This window comes from Falco cherrug, chromosome 12 (assembly GCF_023634085.1).
Source record: "Falco cherrug isolate bFalChe1 chromosome 12, bFalChe1.pri, whole genome shotgun sequence".
Lineage (NCBI taxonomy): Eukaryota > Metazoa > Chordata > Aves > Falconiformes > Falconidae > Falco > Falco cherrug.
The window spans coordinates 19,365,651-19,387,033 of record NC_073708.1 but is presented as its reverse complement, the minus strand read 5'-3'; the positions used below and the strand labels follow the sequence as shown (position 1 = coordinate 19,387,033).

The 21,383-nt window shown below is 43.3% G+C and overlaps 2 protein-coding genes across 3 annotated transcripts; one reads left to right on the top strand and one right to left on the bottom strand.

Annotated features, from left to right (window-relative positions):
* Nucleotides 1-106: 106 nt before the first annotated feature.
* On the bottom strand, nucleotides 107-7,111 carry LOC129737177 (uricase-like). Its single transcript, XM_055724555.1, has 6 exons — nucleotides 6,258-7,111; nucleotides 6,065-6,143; nucleotides 3,140-3,326; nucleotides 2,536-2,659; nucleotides 2,028-2,111; nucleotides 107-1,012 (listed from the first exon to the last, which is right to left on the bottom strand). Exons 1-6 carry the CDS (start codon nucleotides 6,327-6,329, stop codon nucleotides 875-877), a joined length of 684 nt encoding a protein of 227 aa, XP_055580530.1. The 5' UTR covers nucleotides 6,330-7,111; the 3' UTR covers nucleotides 107-874.
* DNASE2B (deoxyribonuclease 2 beta) lies at nucleotides 6,047-19,501 on the top strand. 2 transcript variants are annotated; one of them, XM_027814385.2, is made up of 7 exons: nucleotides 6,047-6,163; nucleotides 9,410-9,562; nucleotides 13,400-13,577; nucleotides 14,753-14,834; nucleotides 15,909-16,070; nucleotides 17,604-17,801; nucleotides 18,334-19,501. In XM_027814385.2, the coding sequence occupies exons 1-7, from the start codon at nucleotides 6,123-6,125 to the stop codon at nucleotides 18,690-18,692; spliced, it is 1,173 nt and encodes a 390-aa protein (XP_027670186.1). In that variant the 5' UTR covers nucleotides 6,047-6,122; the 3' UTR covers nucleotides 18,693-19,501. The 2 variants fall into 2 exon arrangements, with proteins under 2 accessions (XP_027670186.1, XP_005445607.1); XM_005445550.4 differs by lacking the exon at nucleotides 6,047-6,163 and adding an exon at nucleotides 9,138-9,180.
* Nucleotides 19,502-21,383: the final 1,882 nt, after the last annotated feature.

Here is a 21,383-nt window from a genome sequence, read left to right as displayed (position 1 = left end):
AGTTTTATCTCCATGTTCAAAGCTATCACCTGGGGTAACTAAGGTAAGATGTGCATTGGCTGGCTGGCTGGCTGGCTTTCTGCCTACCCCTCCCAAAAATAATAGGGTTACTTATGTTGACTCCTGCCTGCTCAGAAGTCATGATGAGATTATTAGACCTAAAGAAAACTATTTAATTAAACTTACAGAGATAGCCCAAAACCTCAAACACTTCAGTGATTAATATAAAAGAAATTGTATAGTCTGATAAGTCACAGCAGCAGCCATGCAGTCAGAATACATGCAGAGAAATTAGTCAACAACTGTAACTATTCACACCGCAAAGGAGATATGAGAGATACTTGTGTGTGTGGTTTTTTTTCCTTTTTTTCATTTCCTTTACAAAGAAATTGGTGTCTCAGTTACTGGGTCAGAACCTCAGCTCTGTAGATCAGTGTGGCATCAAGGGGTCATGACAGGTTACATCAATGAAACATCTGGTCTCGTGCCTGTGTATTCATTTTACTGAAGGAACATTAGTAAATAGAATATACAGAGTTGCTGATTTTACGTGTCAAAAAGATGTTACCAACGTATAATTGTTTCATTAATTAATTGTTTCATTAAGAGGTCTGGAAATAGCTGGTTTAAAAATTAATTAATATTTCCAGCTGGGATTTTCAAAAGAGTGTAGGGGATTTCAATCTGCAAATCACACTGAGGTTCAGGGATAGACTTTGATTTCTGAATTCCTGAGGGTCCTTCAGAAATCCCAACCTCAGGAGTTCATAGGGGAAAAAGCAGTCAGCAACGTAAGAGGCCAATAGGGCGTATACGTTGATAGGAGAGCCATGCTGTTAAGTTTATCAGGAAGGTGTGAGTGTAGCCAAGAGGTTTAGTTTCCCAGGGCAGCTGCCAGTCCAAACTGACTTTGCCTCTCATCTTTTAGCATGTGGCTTTGTGCTTCTAAGAACTTCTTCCTGCCAAGCGTGCAAGCGCAGGAGCCATAGGGAGTTTCCACTGGAACCAGAACCTGAGGGGGATAAGCACAAACACAGAGGTCATTTCTGACACAGGGTTGTGCCAAGCACCATCACAGCAGAAACCACAACTATTCACCTCCTCATAGGCTCAGGCCCTGGCCCTTTCCTTCTCTTATGAACATCTATGGTAGATGTTGCTGTTATGACAAGTGAAAGTGGATCTATAATGTCCACCTGAAAGAGGACAAGGGTAGGGTAAGATGGCAGCAGAATCACAAGACTTAGGGAGGGAGACTAGAGCATAAACAGACTATAAATCATTGATGCAAAATGAATAACCCAGTTTCTCTGCCGCATGAGGATAACATAACAGACTTTCAGCTGGGCCTGGCTGTCAGCTAGAGCAGCTGTGGAGGGAGGAGCAAACAATATATCTCATCCCTCTACATCTCTCACCCTCTGCCTGACCCCCGGCTTATAATCTTCCACTGCTGGACACTGTTAGGAGCTTTGGCTCCTAATGGGTACAACGTCCTTTCGCTGCTCCCTTAGAGCAATGGTCTGCTGTCACCTGGAGTTAGCCTATGGCCCAGCTAACCTGCTTGTAACCCCACTGCACCAGGGATGCTCCCTGGCCTCAGCGGTGCTGCCAGTGGAACAGAAAGAAGAGCCATAGTGGCTAGCTTTTCCCACCGCCTGGCTGTGTGTGAGGATGCCACGATGCATTCTGCTTGGTTAAAGCTGCACAGGTTGACATTATAACTAAAAGTAAATTCAGTGGAGAAAACAGGAATGATTTTTTCAGAGGTAGTCTCTGTTTCAGATCCCTTTGATCTCCAAAGCATTCCACTGTGCTCCTTTAGCTTTTACCAACAACACAAGAAGGCAATTATCCTTCTTCTGTAATCAGTGTAAATCTCTTTTAGAGGTAAGGTGGAGCTTTCACTGGGGCTGGGGGAGAAAGTCTGCTCCCTTTAACTCTGTTCTGTGCAGAGCTGCTGCTATGCGTTAAGGCTGAGTATTTCTAAAGAGTCCAGACAAGCTGTGTTTGGAACATTCACTTACTTCTTTGTCGTTAATCAAGCCTAGATTCTTCATGTCTACGACATTATAAAAAGTGTTGTTCAAGACGACTTCTATGACCTGTACCTGAAACCGCGACAATGGATGAGACAGTGAATTAGGGCACCTTTCCAGCTAACAGCCTTGGCAATCTTTTCATTCACTGTAAAGAAAGGCAATGCCACACCCCCCCACCCCCGTAGGTACAGTTGATCAAATGCAATCTAATGAGTATGTAGACAATGTTGTAGCACCCCTTTCACTTTTACTCAGGTCAGGTCCTGCCAAACGCTGAGTGATATTCTCCCCCATTGTGTTCACAGCTGGGGAGCAGCAGATGAACTTCTCAGTGTGTTCATATTTTTTTCAGACCATCCAGCTGTACCACCAAACAGTTTCCAGTCTCATTTAGAACTGCCAGAGGAAGAAATAGCTCATTTTCATCTTCTCAGTGGTCTGATTAAAATGCACTATTATTCAAGTAAAACACCAGCAGGAGGAAAGAAGATACCTGTGACACTTTGGAAAGGACATGCATCTGGATACAGTTGACAGTTTTCTGGTAAGAGGGCGAATATTCCCCACTGTCAGGTGGCCCAGAAAAGGCTTCAAGGATACATTCACGGATTTGATTCCTAGAGATAACACAGAGTCTTACAAAACATTCTATCAGCTGTCTCTGTCTAGATCCATAATGTTTTACTGAGGGATTTTTTTTTGTATTTTCTCTGTCTTTTCTGACAAATACATAGCACGTGGGTTTTTATGGAAGAACAGTTTCTTTGTCGAGTCACCTCCAAATTCCCATCCCCTCCTGCTCTTTAATTCACAAATAGGTGTCTTGCTAAAAAGTAGTTAACAAATCAGTTATTAGTATGTTCTGTACTGAACACTGAACTGTCCATTTAAACACTGCCCATTAACACCCCATCGGGGGAGGAGTACCCCCGAGGCATGCCTCACCCCCAGTGACAAGTGCTTGGCGCTGCCACTGAGATCTGTGCGAGCAGCTGCTGCACAGCCACTGCAGACCTGGCCCTTACACCTGCTGTGTTGTATAGAGGGGCTTTGGGATCATAGATAAGGTAATAAGCGCTACTTGATGTGATGTATACCATATGCAGTCAAAGTCAAAATCCTTGCATTCGCCATATGACCATTTGCAGAAGAGCTCTCCACATAAAATCCTGTCATTCCTTTCAGGAAGCGTGGTGTGTTCATTCTTATAGAAGCCTTCAAATCCAGACTGTGTTGTCTTCATAAGTTTCAGATCTTTAATTCCAGCATAAACAACCAGAGGACCTGTGATCCAAAAATACGCAACAATATGAGCTCCTTTTCAGGCAGACAGAAATAAACCTCTGGGTTTGTACTTGCAGTGACAGCTCCACAGTCGTGAAGCTCTCTCCAGGACTCACTTGTGTGCTTGTGTTGTAAGTCTAGCTACTTTTTAAAATTATTTTCTGCATACTCATGCTAGCAGAATGGCAAGAAACAAGAGAGAAACTACTGAAATCAGAGCTCAGCCTAGAAAACAGAGAATCCTATCAAGTGACCTGCAGTCAAGGAGAGCTGAAGACACCCTTTATCTCACCTTCGTGGAGCTGGGGTATGCACTGGGTTAGCTCTCACTGATGTCAGTTCAGGGACCAGTAGTTGCTCCAAAGGGAAATGAAATAGGCTAGTAGTGGTGCGGTGTACAGGAGAGGTGTGGTGAGCCTTTTCTGATAATACAGGTAAGTGTAGAAACCCTCTGCACAAAGGCTTGGAGCCTCAGTCAGAAATCTGCTTTGCATACCCATCCTGTTGTGAGGTTTGCATCCCTAAGAACGAGAGGGCAAGGAGCCAAAGCAAATCCCTGCAGTTCAGCTGGTTACCAGGAGCTGGCACTGGTACAGATGCCACCCACAGGTTCGAACTGACAATGTTTTTGCTCTTAGCTGCTATTTATAAAATGTGCTGTTGTAGATCACTGCTGCATGGGTGGATTATCGTCTTCTAAAGACCAAACAGTTGTGTTCTGAACTTTTTCTTCTGACAAACCCTTTGGGTGGCAGCTAAACAATTTCAAGCTGTCAGTCATTTAGAGCACACCAAACTGATAACTGAAAAATCTCACCAACCAGAGCTGCCAAAAAAGCAGATGCAGAAAAGAGAAACTTTATGGCTCGCAGGCATATTCAGAGCCTGTACAGATAGGCTGTAGCCTGAGCTGCTGTTTCTGTGCTGCTCTTGGTGCTCACACTAGCTCGTTCAAAATTAATCCTTGAATATGTCTGGCGTATAGTAATCCTGCCTTGGACTGGGAAGACTGACAGACTTTGCCTTTAAACCATGTATTTGCAGGAATTTATACCGGAAATAATTCCACTGTGACAGATGTTTCTAAATGACATGATCGTTTAGAGGTTTGGGGTTTTAAACTGCTCTGTCACTGGAAATTATCATAATTGCATTTTATCTATTTCTTTTCTTGTTTACATTCGTTATTGTTTTTGAATGAGTCCAAGGAGGTGTATCTATAATTTTGGCTACATCCCCCTGTTATTTACTAAAGCTTAAAAAAAAGTCTCAAGAAGAGACTGTCCTTGGACAGGATATTCTGGGGTTTGTTCGGATCTTAATGACTTCATTGCTCGGGTATAAGACTGTAATGCACGGCTATTCATGTAGTGCAGATACTATCAGTGGACCTGGAGACATATTTATTTAATTTTCAAATACATAGCCTTGTTTGAAGGAGCTCCTTGCAATGAATGATGTGCTGAAAGGCGGGCTGACTGGTGTGCTGTGTAGCAATTGGCCTAAGACTGGCACTGAAGAATATAACGCTTAGGCAAAGTTTTTGAGGTGAACAGCCTGTGCTCTGCTTTCAGTATGTTTTGTGCTTGTGCTGTCAAATGTGGACTCTGTTAAGTTATTTACGATGTTTTCAGTTTCCAATAGCTCTGAGACTTTTATCAGCAGTATAATGGTATTTAAAAAAAAAACAAACCTATAATTCTATTAAGCCTCACTAGGTTTCTTTTAATTATGAGAAAAGTGTTAAAAGAGAGGATTAACTGAGCAATAAATTTCTGTGTTTGGCTGATAAATGCATAGCAGAATGCTAAAGGTAGGGAAGGTTCTCTTATAAGAAAAATAGAAAATATTCAAAAAATTGCTCTTTGGTTATTGTTACACTAAGGCAGTAATAGACAGATAACAAAATAATGCCTAAAACCTCTAAATCCGTGGTGCAAAATGATGCAGTGGTCTCAGCTCAGTTCCCAGTAGTCTGAGAGATGGGTTAAATGAAACACCAACACAGTGACATTGAACTTACACTCTTGTTGTGAGTCATAGCAGGAAAAGATAATTTTTGCACTCCCTTTGGAATGCCAATTTACAACAGCTGAGCTTGAAAGCCTGTTATCTTTTAAGTATGGCAGAACTCTTTGTGAAGTCACATGGCACTTTGTTTACACATGATGTGCAAAAATAGTAAGCACACTTAAATACATGTGAGAAATTGTTTGCACATAGACCTGAGCGCTCACAGTGTTCAAGCCAGCTTGGCTTGCAGCAGTGAAATTGCTTCTTTCTTAGAAATAAAACCAAGGCATGTTGACAGGGTTTTGAAAATAACCACAAACTAGGCAACTGGCCTACAGCACTGCGGTTTCACGATACATTCTCTATAAGGTAATGATAATAGTGAGACTGCAGAATAGAGAATGATGTAAAACAGTAAGCAGGCCATTCTCAGAGGGCTATTAAATCCTGTGAGAACACATAGCAGTTCTGCTGAGTGTGCTGTTGTAACCGTTATATGTTTAGGATGTACATACCAATGTGAGCTACCTTAGTTCCTCAGCCATGTCTCAAAGGTCAAGGACTGCAAAATTAAATTATAGAAGTACTCTTTGTTTTAGACTTCTGGAGTGGTTTGGCTGTGCTGTAAGCCCTTAATACCTTTAGCTGCCTCTAAAGCCATCTTCATCTCTCATAGCAGAAATATTTACAGAGAAGTAAGGGGAAGTTGCATATTATTTTCTCACCATTTCGGCACTGCTCAGCTTCACAAAAGCGGATCCCATCAGGAGCGCATATGAATGCATGGATGTGGGGAACGCCGTTCTGCAATTCAGAGCAGACATGTAAGTAAAGACTATCTTAACTTGAAAACAGGAACTGAGAGAGAGACGAATCACTCCAGCATAAACAAACTGAACGTATTAGTATTTTAGATACCTCGTGTAGACGTTTCCATGGTACTTCTTGAACGTAGGTTTTGACGTATGCCACTTGGCAAAACGTTGTCATGAAGTGTTTGCAGATATCTATAGCAAATTGTTCTAAAGTTGAGATCTAAGACAGCAAACAGTATTATTAGAAAGAAGCAATTACCTCGTGCAGAAGTAGAGTGTTCTGATTGTTGTAAATATTTGGGAAGGATCAGTGTTACTAAAAATACTTATTTCTCTTATATCTGGTTTTGCGCATGCTGTCTAGTCATTTGATCAGCTTGCAGCAGACACTGCAAATAGCCGCTACAGATGCATCAAAAATCCCCCGTTCTGTGGTACAGTGAGCTGCAGTCCTTGGACTGAGAAACTGCTACAGAAGCTTTATGCTTTGAGGGTATAATGCTTAAATAATCGTGGCAATATTATGATTAAGTTTTACAGGCTAAAGATGGGATTTCATTACTGAGACAGACAATTTATGCTACAGATTGTCATTATGATAGATGCAATTGAGGGAGGTAAGAACACTGTTAACAGAATTAAGAGGAGTCTCACGTGCTTTGACACCTGTTTAAAAATGCAATATAGGAATAATGCAGTATTGTTTACTACTAAATTAAAAAAAAAAAGGATCTTATATGACAAATCTACAAAAAGAACTGCTAGCTCTGTGAGAAAAAAAGACTTTGGAAAACTAAGGCAGAGTCCTCAGGATAAGCACTGGAGGAGGAAAAAATCTCTCCCAAATCACTGAAGGTGACTTTAGTGCCTACCTGCCATGCCGGTGGGGGGAGATATGGTTTACTGCATTTTGAAAAGAAAAAGTTAATATAACAAACACTTTCAAATCAAGTCAGAAGAAACAGCAAGGCTAGTTAAAAAATAAAAAATACCCCATTTTTTTTGGCCAACACAAGGACAATATTCTTTATGGTGTCTGTAGGTATCACAAGAGAGTTGTTTCCATCCAGGTACTCCTGAGCAGAAGTCAGCCGGAGATGCGTGCAGACTTCCACTTCTTTAACGAAGTGCTTCTTCCCTTCTCTATGAAGGCGAAGGAACTTAATTGTGTTCTTGCCATATTCACAGTTGAGGACTTCTACATCCTTGATCTGCAGACAAAATACGGGACTGTTGTAAAGGAACTCAGTGGAAGCCCAAGTTATGCTCAGTCAATGAAACATAAACAATGTTCATGGCCTTTATTTCTAAGGTTACCTGTGATAATGAAAATATTTCCATTATAAATTGCAAAGTCCTGATGGGAAGAAAAAACGCTTTAGGAAGCTATTATGGGGGGCAGATCATACAACATGAGTAACACTGAACTAGTTTCTCTTGTCCGTCATCTTTGGATTAGTCCTGACTATACAGACTGTCACTGAGTGTCACCTCCATCATCTTTTTCTGAACCCAGAGCGCCCCAGTGCATTCAGTCCCTGCAGGTACAGCCGTGCAGGGGCAGGCAGCAGTCACACCCGTGCGCTCTGCCATCACTGCACCAGCGCTGGCTCTGCCAGGCTGGGCTCAGCCTCTAGAGACGAGTCCTGATTTTCCCTGGCACCAAGAACAGGCTTTCACAACCTCCTGCTCCTCTGGCTCCCAGCTCTTACAACTGCTGTCAGGCTCCACGTGTGATGCACTGAGCCCTCTCCATTTTCACGCAGAAGCTGGCAACACACGGTCACCATCCTGCGTGGCAGAGCCCCCATTAGCAGGCAGAGCCCAGCAGGCTCCATGTCCCCAGGGCTGCCCCTGTCACACACACAGGGGCGCAGGGACTTGCCGCTCTGAGGCCAAGTGGAAATGGTGAGTACCAAAGGAGTTCTTCCGTGAGGGGTGGGAAGGTTGCTTTGTAAGCCGGCAGAAGTCCCAAAGAGGACGTGGAAACAACTATCATGTTCTTGACCTGTTGTGTATTTTATTACCCCCTCTATGCATGCTGCAATTCCTAAGAGCAAGAAGCAAAGACCGACCGGGTTGGGCTGGTTGAAAGCAATTCCTCACAACTGTGTTACAGTTCTGATCTCCTACAAAAGGGATCAGAAGCAAGTCTGAGCAGCAAAATTCAGGTCTTCATCCACCTCCAAAATCCTGGCTTTCTGGGGTCACTGGTTTTGTTTGTGCTAAGCCCTATACAGTTTTATCCTGCTTCTGTCAAACACACCCCATTAACACATCCATGACAGTGTCGAAGAGGCTATACTAGAGAGACAAAATTCTGCAAAGGTTGTGAGGATTTCTGTTATGCTGAAATGTCTAGAGCTTAATCCACTACACTTTTCCAGAGGCTGAAATATCCCATGCTTGGTATCAACATCTTTTAATGTAAATCAGCACCTTTTCATGTAAGAATAATGAGGAGGGAGAAAGAATATTTTGCACACCAAAATATAAATTGAAGCTTTTTATGTGTGAGTTGCTAGATTATCAGATGTAAAATTGCTTGATTCAGACATATTTGTTCCTAAGAGAAACACTAGTGCGCTTAAAATATTAACTAGTGCACAAAAAATATTAACTAATTGTCAGAAAATTACCGTGGCTCAGAGATCAAAGCATTATCTCTGACTGTCAGTCCTTGCAGGCTGAATCCCCACAAACAAAGCAACTCCCCTGCTGCTGGGGTCAGACCCAGGCAGGGCGCAGCGTTCCACCAGAAACCCTCTCTGCAGGAATGGTGCAAAGGCTGTGCTCGTGGCAGGGGCAGAGTGGAGCAGTAGTGAGGTGGAAATGATTTTGTTTTGCCTGTCTGAACACCAAGGGTTGTTTTTTTTTCAGATAGTTGTAAAAGATTCATACGTCAGTCATGCAGTACTGAAAAAGAAAACCAAAAGGGTTTCGGTATCTGCAGCTTTTTTTTTTTTTTTTAAAGCAGAACACTGTGAATTCTAACTAGTGAAAATACTACCTCCTAAAATACAAAGGTAAGTTTTCTCGAAAATGTAACTTGATAACTGTTATTTTGCCATTTTGTTGCCCAAAGAAATGGCGAGCAACTTCCAGCGGCTTCTGGGAGCCCGAGCCCCGCTGGCGACAGCCATCCCTGCGGTGGGAGCCTGGCTTCCCAGGCTGTTCCCGGCAGCCAGCGGGGCTGTGCTTGCTGCATCGCGCAGCAGGAGCTGACGGCTAATGCAACACAACTTCTCCTTTTAGAGCCTACTCAGTGCTCACCCAGAGCAGCCGAGAAACCAAAATGCCTGCGGGATCTGCGTGGTGTCACCCTGCTTTGCTCTTGCTTCTCTCCTCTGCGCCCCTGTGGGCAGCCGAGATTTCCTGCAGGAATGAAGACGGGGAGACCGTGGACTGGTAAGTAAATACTGCGCAGGGGAGAAGTGCTGGGTGAGTAAATAACACTTGAGATTAAACTGCGTGAAGTAGGTGGATCGCTGAGAAGTAATGCATAGCGATCACTGTTCTAATCCCATTTGCCTGTGAGTAGGAGCTGAATTTTGCATTTGGAAAACCTAGGATAAGTTACCGAAATGTGATTTCGTTTCACCGAACCAACCACCCTACTGCATGATGACTAGCTGCAAAATTAATTACCGTTTTACACAGCATTCATGTCTCATCATCAAAGGGTGCGTAACCTGTGTTCAGGTGCCAAGGCTGCGCCTGCCAGCAGCAGCCCCCGGAGCACCCGGCCGGAGCCAGGATGCCAGCAAGCATCTCGCCTGGCCTGAGTCCCGAGCCGAGCGGGGAAACGTCCGTGTCTTGTCCCTAACCTCATCACTTGTACCCAAAAAGCATCACGGTGGGACTTGTGCCCTGGCTGCCATCGCCGAGGGGGAGTGGAGGCTGAGCTGCCCGGGCGGGTGCAGGGGTGGCAGTGGCAGTGTAGGAGAGCGCTGGCTGCGCTGGGCTGCGGAGGAGCAGAGGTCCTTCCCCACCGCCCGAGCTGCCGGCGCTTAGAGCTGGTACCATCCCACTGCCAGCAGCGAGCCCAAGTTCGGGTGTTAAATGATTAATGGGATTAATGTGCTTTGAAGATGAAAGACGTGCAGTATAAGTACCTAATATGCAGCCCAGGTCTGAAAAGTGAAATGAGGGCTCCTAAAATGAGCACAGAAGCCTCCCAAAGAGAAGTATCAATTAATTTAAAAAAGAAAAGTGTCTTTCTCGTGGAAAAATGATTACTTTGGATACAAGTGATAAAGAAGCAGGTGCTATTCTTGCACGTGCCTTCCCTTGCACGCAGAGCTAACTGCCGGGGAGGCAGGCGCTCCCCATGCCACAGGCAGGCACACAAGCAGGAGCACAAAGCCAGCTTTGCTCTGTAGTGGCGTAGCATCAAACATGTGAGGGGCCGGTCCATCCCTGTGACTTGTCACCCTTGCCAAGGCCTTCTGGATAACGTGATTTTTTTCAGGAATCAGACTCTTAGTTGGTGCAGCTAACTACCCAACAACTTAAAGGTATGAGAAATTTCATTTCTCCACAAATTGCAATTATGTCTTGCAGAATGAGTCTGTTTGTGATAAAGCTAAAAAAATTCCAGGCCAAAACCCAAACAAACAAAACAAACAAACAAACAAAAATATTTACCACCCTTTTTTAAATGAACACAATTTTTGTGTGCAAATTCTCTGAAAAATGCTTTGAAAGCTGTGGGTAGGAGTAATTCATGTGCGCCTCCATGTGAGCACCGGCAATGTGGGACCCATTCTAGATGGGAACTGGGGGGGGTCTGCACAGGCAAAACCATATTCCCTTCCGACAGATTTAACAGGGGTAGGGGGTGGGGGGCGCGTGGACGTTCCTTTCCAGTATTCCGTGATAAATGAAAGAGAAACTTGCCCATCTGCAGGGGTCATTCTAGTTTATTACAAGAAAGACTCAGCTATTGCCTGGTTCTGGACTTGGTTGCTATGAAGCTGATAGGAGAAGCAGAACTGAAACTGCTGAGAAAAGCTTCCTCTTAAACAAAAGATGTTGATTCCCTTTCAAACACACACAGGGCTGCAGGTTTTATATTCAGTTAGCAAGAGCTTTGTCTGAGTTCCTGCTATTCAGTGGTTTCATCCTGCAGTATTCTATAATTACTCATTATTAGTACTCACGAACCCTTTCGTTTGCCCCTAAACCAGAGGGATCACCGGCCTTTTCTGGCCTGATCCCATCTGCGCTCCCCAGCTGTGCCTGCAGTTCCCACCACACAGTGCCTGGGCTGGTCACTGTCTCCCCCATGTTTTCCTCCTACTCAGGGGCTCATCCTGCCATCCTCACCGACCTTGCACAGGGGCTGCCAGAGCACACGGCCGTAGGCTGTAAGGGTGGCAGAGCATCTTTGCTGCGTTCATCCAAACTCATCGTATTCTGTGGGAAGCTTTTAATGAAACTACAAGCAAAAACTCTGCCTTCTGAGAAGTGTTGAGTCAAGGGCTGAAGCCACAGCTGCGCATTGTTTGGTTTGGGGCATTTTGGTTGGTTTGTTGTTTGTTTTTTTTGGAGGGGGGGGAGTAAAAATGTGACTAAGTAGTAAAGATGTGATTATTTGTAGCAAGTCAGAGTTCAGTCACAAGCAAACAATGTGACAACCTAATCGGGTATAAGCGGATTTGCTTTTCCTTGGTTCTCAGGAAAATAACTTTCACTCTGCTCCCACAAATGCCTCAGCTCATGAGAAACTTCCTGTGCCCAAATAGCAGTGAAGACTTTCATACAACTGTGACTCAGCTGGCTTTCTGGAAAGGGCCAAGACATGTATCCACTGGGAACTGGCAAGCAATTTACTGATAGCTCAGCTACTGGTGCGTCCATGAGCATACCTGCTAGCGCGGGTTTGTCAAATGCAAGGCTGTAGGCACCCTGAGAGCATAAATCTTCCCGTACATTTCAAAGTAGTTTGGAAAGGCTTTGTATACTAACTCCTGGACCAGTTTGTACTACTGGAGTTACTGCCATTCCTCTCCTTTCCAAATCTTCATTTCAAATAGATTGTCGTGACTCCTCGTGCCTGGGCAGCTCTCCCCAGCCTTGCTGCATAAATCACCTTCTCTGCTCTGCGATCTGTCATCAGCAACAGTTTCTCCTGAGCTATTTAAGGAACATCACTCAGTCAGTGGCAATGCAGGTGGATTACCAGGATCACCAGTGCTGTGTGTTTCTCTTCTGCCTGTACATGTATGTTTCCCATGGATTAAACGTTCCTCTAGCAAAATGCTTTCCCGGCACTCCTTGCCTGCTTTCAGAGATACCCTTTTTGACCACCCTGAGACTGTACATCCACTGGGAGAGGCTTACTCCTCCTGGTATACCTGAAGAGTTAAGCACAATCAGGCTGGATTTTTGGTAAATAGTACAGAATTGGCAATAATGCCACTCAGTTCTTACCATTGACATAAATAGCAAATTACTTAAAAACAGCACTCAAAGGAAGTGGCTCAATTAATTATATTGCAATTAATTCCATGGGCTTGCGCACTGGAAAAAGCTGTTTGCTTCATCAGGGACAGTAATATGAACTGAGCCATTTACTGACAATATAGAGTACTCTACAATTTTTGAAAAGATTTGTGTTTCTGGCTAACGGTTTGCAAATATCCAGTCTGCAACAGTTCAGCAGAATGCGAGTATGTTATGAAAAGCAGGATTGGAACAACAATTATCACATGGCTTTATACTTATTTTGTGGTTTTAGTATGTATAAATATAACATTATGCATTTTATATTTTAATACATAATTTCATGTGTTTCATATAAAGTTATATCGTCCAGGTTAACCATGAGAATGTCAGACTGAGTTTGGGACCTGAGGTTCTCTACCAGAACCAGCAGCAAATAGCGGTTTGGTGGCTAAATGGGACTCCAGACCAGGGCTACCTCAGATTCTTTCAGGGTACCAGCACTAGTCTGGGCCACAGCAACAGGAGTTTGGTGCAAATCAGCCTCCCTTCCTCACTAAGAAGCAGAACAAATTTGTCTGCAGTAGATACTGTGCTGTCAGACTGCTGCTGGTTCCTGCGCTGGGTCACCACTTGGAGGCTGAGACACCCACACTGCACACTGGGAGCACTGGTCCCCCGCCATCATAGGCATCCCTGGAGTCATCCTTCTCTTAAATCCTCAGGTGGGAAGGAGATAACGATTTATGCATTTAAACAGGATGGTTGTAAAAAAACAATTGCTCTTCACTGTTGCAGGTTTGCTCTTTACAAGCTACCCAAACATGCCAAAGGAGAGATTCCCATCCTGGGGCTGGAATACATGTACATGGATGCCCTGGCTCCACAGTGGCAGCTCAGTAAATACCTTGTCAATATGACACAAGGTGCTCTGGGACAAACACTGAAGCAGCTGTACGAGATGTATGAATCCAAGGCAAGTGGCATTTAATTATTATTTTGTTAGCATGTTTAATTGATATTGCATGCAAATGAAATGAAACTAGCCAAAATAAGTATGCGGAGGTATGGACGGACGTGGCCAACTAGATCTAGTAAAACACGTCAAGGGCAGCGTCTAGGCAGCTGGGCAGATTATTTGTGGGTTTTGTTACAAGTAGAAATTATCCTTGAACTTATAATTTCTAGTCAGGCCTTTCACACACATTTAGCGTGTTGCCCATCTAGACAAGTGTTGGCACGTATTCCCTTTGGCTTCTCTGCAATTCATGTTGAGCAACATCTGAAGCTGTGAACTCTGACCGGGTCCAGTGGTGACTATTACAGATCCTTGTCTTAAGCCCTCCCATGTGCATGTGTTTCACTCTGTCTCAAATCAAATCTGGGTTTTACTCTTCACCCTGAAATCACTATGACTTCTTCGGCATATTTGTGTGAAGTGATTATAAAATACCACAAGATCTGCCTATAGTTAATTTTTACCATCTACATGGTATTCTTGGGAGTCTGGGTGTGTCTTTGCATTTCTGCTGTGGGTTAGTGGTAGGGTGTCATTAATTTATATGTAGAAGAGATTCCCACAAGTCAGTCAAATATCGGCAATCCAGTCAACTGTCCTATTCCAGGTCTCACTGTAATTGTAATAAACAGTTTACAAAGTCAAAGAACATTGGGAGGGGAAGCCTGTCCCAGCTCCTTTGAAGTTCTCTATTCAGGGGGAATAAGGAGCAGCCACATGCAAATATTTTGCAAAAAAAAGCATTAATTGCTTGTCCTTCATAAGAACACTTGTCATGTCTATTTTTCCTCAGCAAACATTTTTACCAGATCTGGTTGCTAAATCAGAGAGAGGCACGCACAAAAAATAGAGGGAGGAACTTCTCTGCAAGTGAGTGCCCAATAAACCCATGTAAATTGCCTTAGTGAGCATATCCGACCTCCTGAGGAAGGGCTACTCTCATGATTGAACTTCCACTTATTTTACTGTAACTTCTGCAGTGACTGTGTCAGCTGAATTGGGAGAAGGATTAGGCTCATGATGTTCACTCAGAGAAGGCCTGAATTCTTTCTTCTGTTCCCAGCAGAAGATGTTCACTTAAATGTCTTCCCTTTACTGAATGTCATATTTCAGAAATGTGTGTTTTCCTGCAGAAGAACAGAATTGCATATGCAATATACAATGATGAGGTCCCTGAATCAGACTCTGATGGCTGGAAAAACGGACATACCAAAGGTACAGGGGGAGTCCCAAGCTACTATTTTCTCCTTTCTAAAGTTGTGGATAGCATCTACTTGTCTGTTGTCTAGCTGCGTATCTAAAATACCTGCCTAAAGCGAAACTGGAGAATGATTTGCATGATGCATTGTTTGTTGTAGCTGAACCTTCTGTTTTGGTTTTGCTATGCCTGTGCTGTGTTGAAGAACTCTTACAGCTTATGAACCCTTTGTTTTCAAGCATTGAAACTCGTATAGCTCTTTTCAGTGAGTACAGGCCGCATCATTCTGAACCTAATGGCAACCCCAGTACAAGAGGTGAAGGGAAAGGCACCCTAAACATAAACTCCTCCAAACTCTCTCTCTCCAGGGGAAGAAACTGCTGCCAAGATCACAGAAGTGCTAAAGCATGCGGTTAAAGTAAAGCAAGGCTTTAAATAAGCATAAACTTAGGTGAAGGTCTAGATGTTCCCTTGAGGAAGCAGTTGGGGTTTGCCCAGCCTGACCCTGAGATGAACACATTTTGCAGGGCTGTATTTTCAGGCTGCAGCAATGGGGACAGTTCACAGCCCCATTCCTCCCTGGAGCACCCTGCCGCAGGGGGAGGCATAGTCGATCTCTCTGCTGCTTCCCCGTGAAGAAGAATTTGGTCTAGAAAAAAAGACACGGTGTTGACAGAGTCTGTTTCCCCTTAGGCAGCGAATGTATGAAGAGAAGGAAAATGAGCGGTGGAGGGAGGGTCACAGCCATTAAATCATCAGACTTTTTGAAGACAAAATCTCAGCCGAGAAAGAGAAAGGTTTTGAAAAGTTGTGTTTGTTGTTGGGTTTTGGTTTTTGTTTTTGTTTTTTTTTTCAAAAGAAACATGGTGACGGTTTGAGTTAGGCTATGCAGGAGAGAATCAATGCAATTTCAATTCAATGTTAGTGTCTCCTATAATCCATTAATCTACACTAGAGCCAGTTTACTGTAGACATTAACACATCGAGGTGCGATGTCTCCAGCACTAAATCCAAAGTCAGACTCAACTCTATCGTCTCAGGGCTTTTTCCTCCTTAATTCATTTGCAGTAACTTTTCTCTTTTTTTGACAGGATTTATGCTCTTGGACAAAACACAAGGCTTCTGGGTGATTCACAGTGTGCCCCTGTTCCCTCCCGTCCCTGAGGATGGCTACGGGTATCCAGCTACTGGGGAGTCCTACGGACAGACAGCCATCTGTATAACCTTCAAATACGACCAGTTCACAGAAATAGGTATGAAAAGCTTCTCTCTAAGATAGCCTTTGCTCCACCACACCTCTCCAACTGCTTTCCTTGAGGCTTCACCTCAAAAATTGCTTCTTCTTTTCCTCTGTGTCAGACTGGGAAACCAAGTGGGGCCTGGAAACAGGATTTTTGGCTTCAGTTATGTTTATCAAATGATTTCCTGTGTGAATGTGGGAAATTCACTCTTCCACTCTGTCTCCATCTCCCCGTGGGGACTATTGGGATAATAATAGTCACAAGTCCGTATCGAGGGTAAACTCAGTCCATGCATAGAAAATGCTTTGGGAATATAAAGTAGGATGATTAATCATTTTAAACAGTAATAGCTTGTTCAGCTGCAGTTGTCTGCATGTATGAATGTAAGGCAACCGCTGCTTCAGCTGGAGTAGTAGCTGTGACTTGTCAGAAATATGAAGTATGGAATAAATATCACACATAATTTCCCCAGATACTCTTTGCCACATAAAAGATCAATACTAAAAATATTAATATTCATTAAAAAAAACCAATAAAACCTATACCCGTAAGATTCAGAACAATCTGACAGTAATACCTGGTACTGGAATCCTGAAAAGGGACTATCAAAAGGCATTGCAAGCAGTCATGCTGGCATGCTCTTCAGCACTTTTCACACTGGTTTTCTCTCTTTTCTTATTTCCAAACCTCAAATGATATTAATGAAACACACATGCTGTGCAAATTGCCAGGGCGGCCACACCCCAGAGCTGTCTAAACCAGGTTCCTGTTTGTGGAAGCGCATCTATGCATGTGTTTAGGGAAAGAGGACAAGAAAATGAGACGCTAATGCCTTTTCTGCTCCATCCTCCCAGCTTCTGGTAATCTGTGATTCAGGGATTTCCTGAGCTGGAAAGACTGGAAAGTTCCTGATGGACTGCTCTTCCATGAACTCATCTAATGAGCCTATTTGTTCCCTTGCCTTTTACGATATCCTTAGCAAAGACTTCTACAATTAAGCTGTGCACTGTACAGAGAAGTAAATTTCTTCAGCAGACTCAATCCAGATGCTGAAAGTCAAGCTCTGTTCTCCCTAAAACCAAACTAGACCCTCTGGCAGCTGTTCCGTTTTCATTTCGCTTGGCAATTGTAACTGACTGGGAATTAGTCCTGTAAATACGGACAGGCTTGTCTGAGCTGTCAGACATGCTGTCTGAGCCCTGTGTGACTACTTAGAGGCTTGAAGATGAGCTTGGGTGGAGGTGGCAGTGGACTGAGACCACCAGTTAACAGTTCTGCTAAGAATAATGTGGTGTAAGTGGAAATACCTGAGCATACTCTCCCTGTCTGGTCTACGTGCTGCAGGACCAGTCAGAATACAAACCAATTAAACATGTTTTTGGTTGCTAAAATAAGATACTTTGACACTGGACCCCTCCAGGAGATAGTCTGTGAAGATTAAGAAGGATTTAGGCTTCCTTTCCAAGGCAGAACTTTATGGTCTTGATTGCTTTGCTTTAACCCATTTTAATTCTGCATGACTTCATTTCTTTGGATTTTTCTCAGACCAACAGATGCTCAGTTATAATCCAGGAATCTACAGCTGTTCCATCCCTAACATCTTCCAAGCTGATCTCCCAAATCTGCAGAAGCTCTGTGCAGGGTCCAGGCTGCCCTCGGGCCCCTTGCGCCACCTCTCCAAGCTCCAGTCAGCTCATGGGGAAACCTTGCTCCACTTTGCAAAGTCACACTTATTCATAGATGGTAAGAGAACCTGTTGCTCACACATTCCTAAGCAAATAAGCAATTAATATATTCTTTGATGATTAGTATTTTCTTCGAGGGGAAAAAAAGAAGTTCAGCTTCAGAAATAAATGTAACAGAGGGCAAGGAATGGTGTCCCATCATAGCATTCTCTCAGCCCCACAAAGCAAAAAGAGATCTGGTCCTTCAAATGCCTTAAGGTGTTCAACAATGTTCCTGTTATTCAACAGTAACAACAAAACAAAGATGGGGTTTGAACCACCTGCTATTTTTTTGTTATGAAGAAGGCTTGACATTTTTTTCCTTTCCTTTTTTTTTCCTGCTGATTGTTTATAACAAGTTTTCCAGAAGAAGGAAAAGTAGAAATGAACTTCTGAAATAAAGGTTAAAGCGAGGGGAGGGGGCAAAATCCCCTCTGGCTCACTTCAGGTATTGGAACAAAATGAGCCCAGTTTAGATGATGCTTTTCAGTCCCCTCTTAAATGAAGGAACATGAAAGACTAATTTCCTCACACCCTGTTTTATTCCACAGATATCTACGCAGCCTGGATGGCTCAGGAACTGAAGACTGATTTGTTGGCTGAATCCTGGCAGCGTTCCGGCCAAAAACTTCCCTCAAATTGCTCTCTTGACTACCATGTCTACAACGTAAACCTAATAGGGATGCCATCGAATTCCACCTTTTATTCCATTAACGATCATTCCAAGTGGGCTGTTTCAAGGGAATACAAAGATCAGTGGACCTGCATTGGAGATTTAAACCGTGCTGCTGAGCAGGCTTGGAGAAGTGGTGGGTTCATCTGTACACAGAACGAACACATCTACAAAGCCTTCAGGCATTTGATAATTCACTACGAAAGTTGCACTGATGCTTCCACATTGATAGAATAAACCATTCCTCCCAAAGAGCACCGCCCCTCATCACAGAGAAAGTGTAGGAAGTGTCTCCCTTAAACTGTACTTTCACACTGAAAAATGGCCCCGGGAGTTAGAGCCAGATGCGTTAGACCTTCACGCTGTTAGCTATAAAAGCAGGCGGTTTGCAGGTGGATGAGGGCTGTTTTGCCTGGGTGCCGGAGCAGCAGGCTCTGCATGTGCTGAGCCCCGCGCCATCAGCGCTGTGACGGGACGCCGCTGCACGAGGCTGGACCCAAGCACATCGCTGGGAGTGGCTGTGCGCAGATGTCCCCGCAGGAACTTGTGAATGATGCTGGATGTGGGATGGGAGAAAAACCAGAAACCTGTCTCGTTAGCTAGGTTGTCGGGCTGGGCAGTTAGCAAGAGAAAAGTACCCCAAAATGCTTCCAAATCGCCCCGTATTCCAGGTGCTGTTGAGATTGATCACAGCATTTCTGTTCCATTTGGGCTGAATCTCTTCAAGATCTGACATAATTGGATACAGGCAAGGAGACAAGTAGATCTGTGGACAGGAAGGCTTTATTTTTGCATGATTCATTTTTAGAGAAGAAATGAGCTTTAAATCATTTGTAACCAATAGCTTGGGAGTATTTCTAGTGCTTTTATTGATGTACAGCAATTTTATAAACAAATAAACGTGTCCAAAACATGAAGAAGCAAAATAAATTAAGAGGAAAAAATGGTCTGTTTACAGTCTCCCTTTTCCATCTTTATAGTTATTTGTGGTTGGTTACAATGGTTTATAGCTGCCAAAGGAAAAATGGAGACAATTAGGAATATTTTTTTTTAAAAAAAAAAGAGAAGAAAATATTTAAAGGAAGATGGTATTTCACCTATATTTTCACACTACAGCAAACGTGGCTGTTAATTTTTGATACCTCCAGTCTCAGGCTTAGGACCTGAAGTTTGCATGCACTTGCTATAAAGACAAAGCTAACTTGCAAAATCCTCATACACTCTTGAGTTCAGATTTCAAAAGCTTATCTGTATTTAATATGTTCCTAAATATATTTATAGGGCTGTATCTCACTTGTATTTTTTTTCCTGAATTGCTAATACCAAATTCCAGTCTGAAGAGTTGGCTGTCCCACTAATAATTCTGGTTCACTGTGTTCATAGTCCGTAATGCTAATTCCTACAAGTGTCTTAAAAAGTAGATATAAAGAAATGCCCTGCAACCACAAGAAGTTGCCAAAGATTTCCTTCCCTTTTCAACCTGAAAAATCAACCAAACAACAAAGCATATGAAGTACCAAAAAATTTTATTTCAGAAAACATTTGTGCATACTTCTTGAGGAAATAAAATTAATGTATCTGACCTGCAGATATTCTGCACAAAACAGGTCTTTTTCTTTTCCCTGCATATGACCAAATAACATTTGATAAATAATTCGCTTGATCATGTTTTTTCTCTGACGCTTGTCAAATTGTTTTACATATCTACTTTGCGTTGTTTTCCTAGCTGTGGTCAAGCAACACCTATTTGTGGCAGCGAAAATTGCCAGTGACACAGAACCCAGAGCAGTGAGATGGTAGGGCATCACTCAGATAAGCCAAGATAAAATTCATTTCTCTTGCCCTCCTCTTCATGGCAGACGCTAACCTGACCTGCCTGCCTGCCCATAGCTTTGCATACGCATGACCTTAGTGTACAGGAATGGCGAGAAATCCTTCGCTGGAGACTGCTGGTGAGGTTCACCCCAGTGCACCAGAGGGCACCCAGAACTACGACACTACCTGTATTTCTTATGGTAGATGCTCAGCCACAGCATTTGGGTCACAGAGTTCAACAGCAAAGAGTCTCCATCCACCAGCTGTCACAACAGTGTTGCCGCAGCCCTGCTCCCCAAGCCAAAAGTCAACAGCCCATCTCTTGATTATAAATGCCGATTGCTATTCTTAATTATTTGATCAGTTGATAGCTGTCATAAAGCTTCCCAAGACTACCTAAAACATTCCTCTTTCATTATACCCAAGATCGGTAGCCTCCATTTTAGCTGTTACTGAAGAGGCGTAAACAGCAGTGGGAAGATGGAGAGACAGTTGCACCATACATTACAAGCACCTAAATAGCCAGGTTGTGCGCGCATTCAGTGATGTAGCAATAAAAAGGCTGCAGTTCTGGTTCTCTTTTTTTTTTTACTGTAAAGAGCTTTAATTCAGTTTTGATTTTGTTGTGTAATTTCTATATTTGCATATCCTGGTATTTCTACTACACACATGATGAAACATGGGCAGAATCTTTGTTGCCCAAAAAAGAGTGATAATCAACAAGATAAACCATACAGATTTTTTAAGGGTTTGTAACTGTCAGGTTTCCTGTGCAAAGGCAAAACCGTACGCCACTTAACCTCATGCACCCTCACAGCATGCACTGTGATCAATTGTTAGTGGGAAATACTTATTTTTGCATGTTTTATATATATATTCAGAGTTTTTATTTTTAAAATGTGCCGTTCTTTTTGAAAATGCCAAACGCTCAAGAAATATCTGCCTGTCCCAGTGACTCTGTGCTACCTTTGCTACCTACTGTGACCCTTTCGACTGGACAGACCTCCTGCAGAAGGGGACATCTGGTGCTGCCCCACCTCTGCAATTTCAGTGGGATCTGCCCAGAAGAGCTCATCCTGGGAAAGGGCAGAAGTCTCGGACCCTGGCATGGAG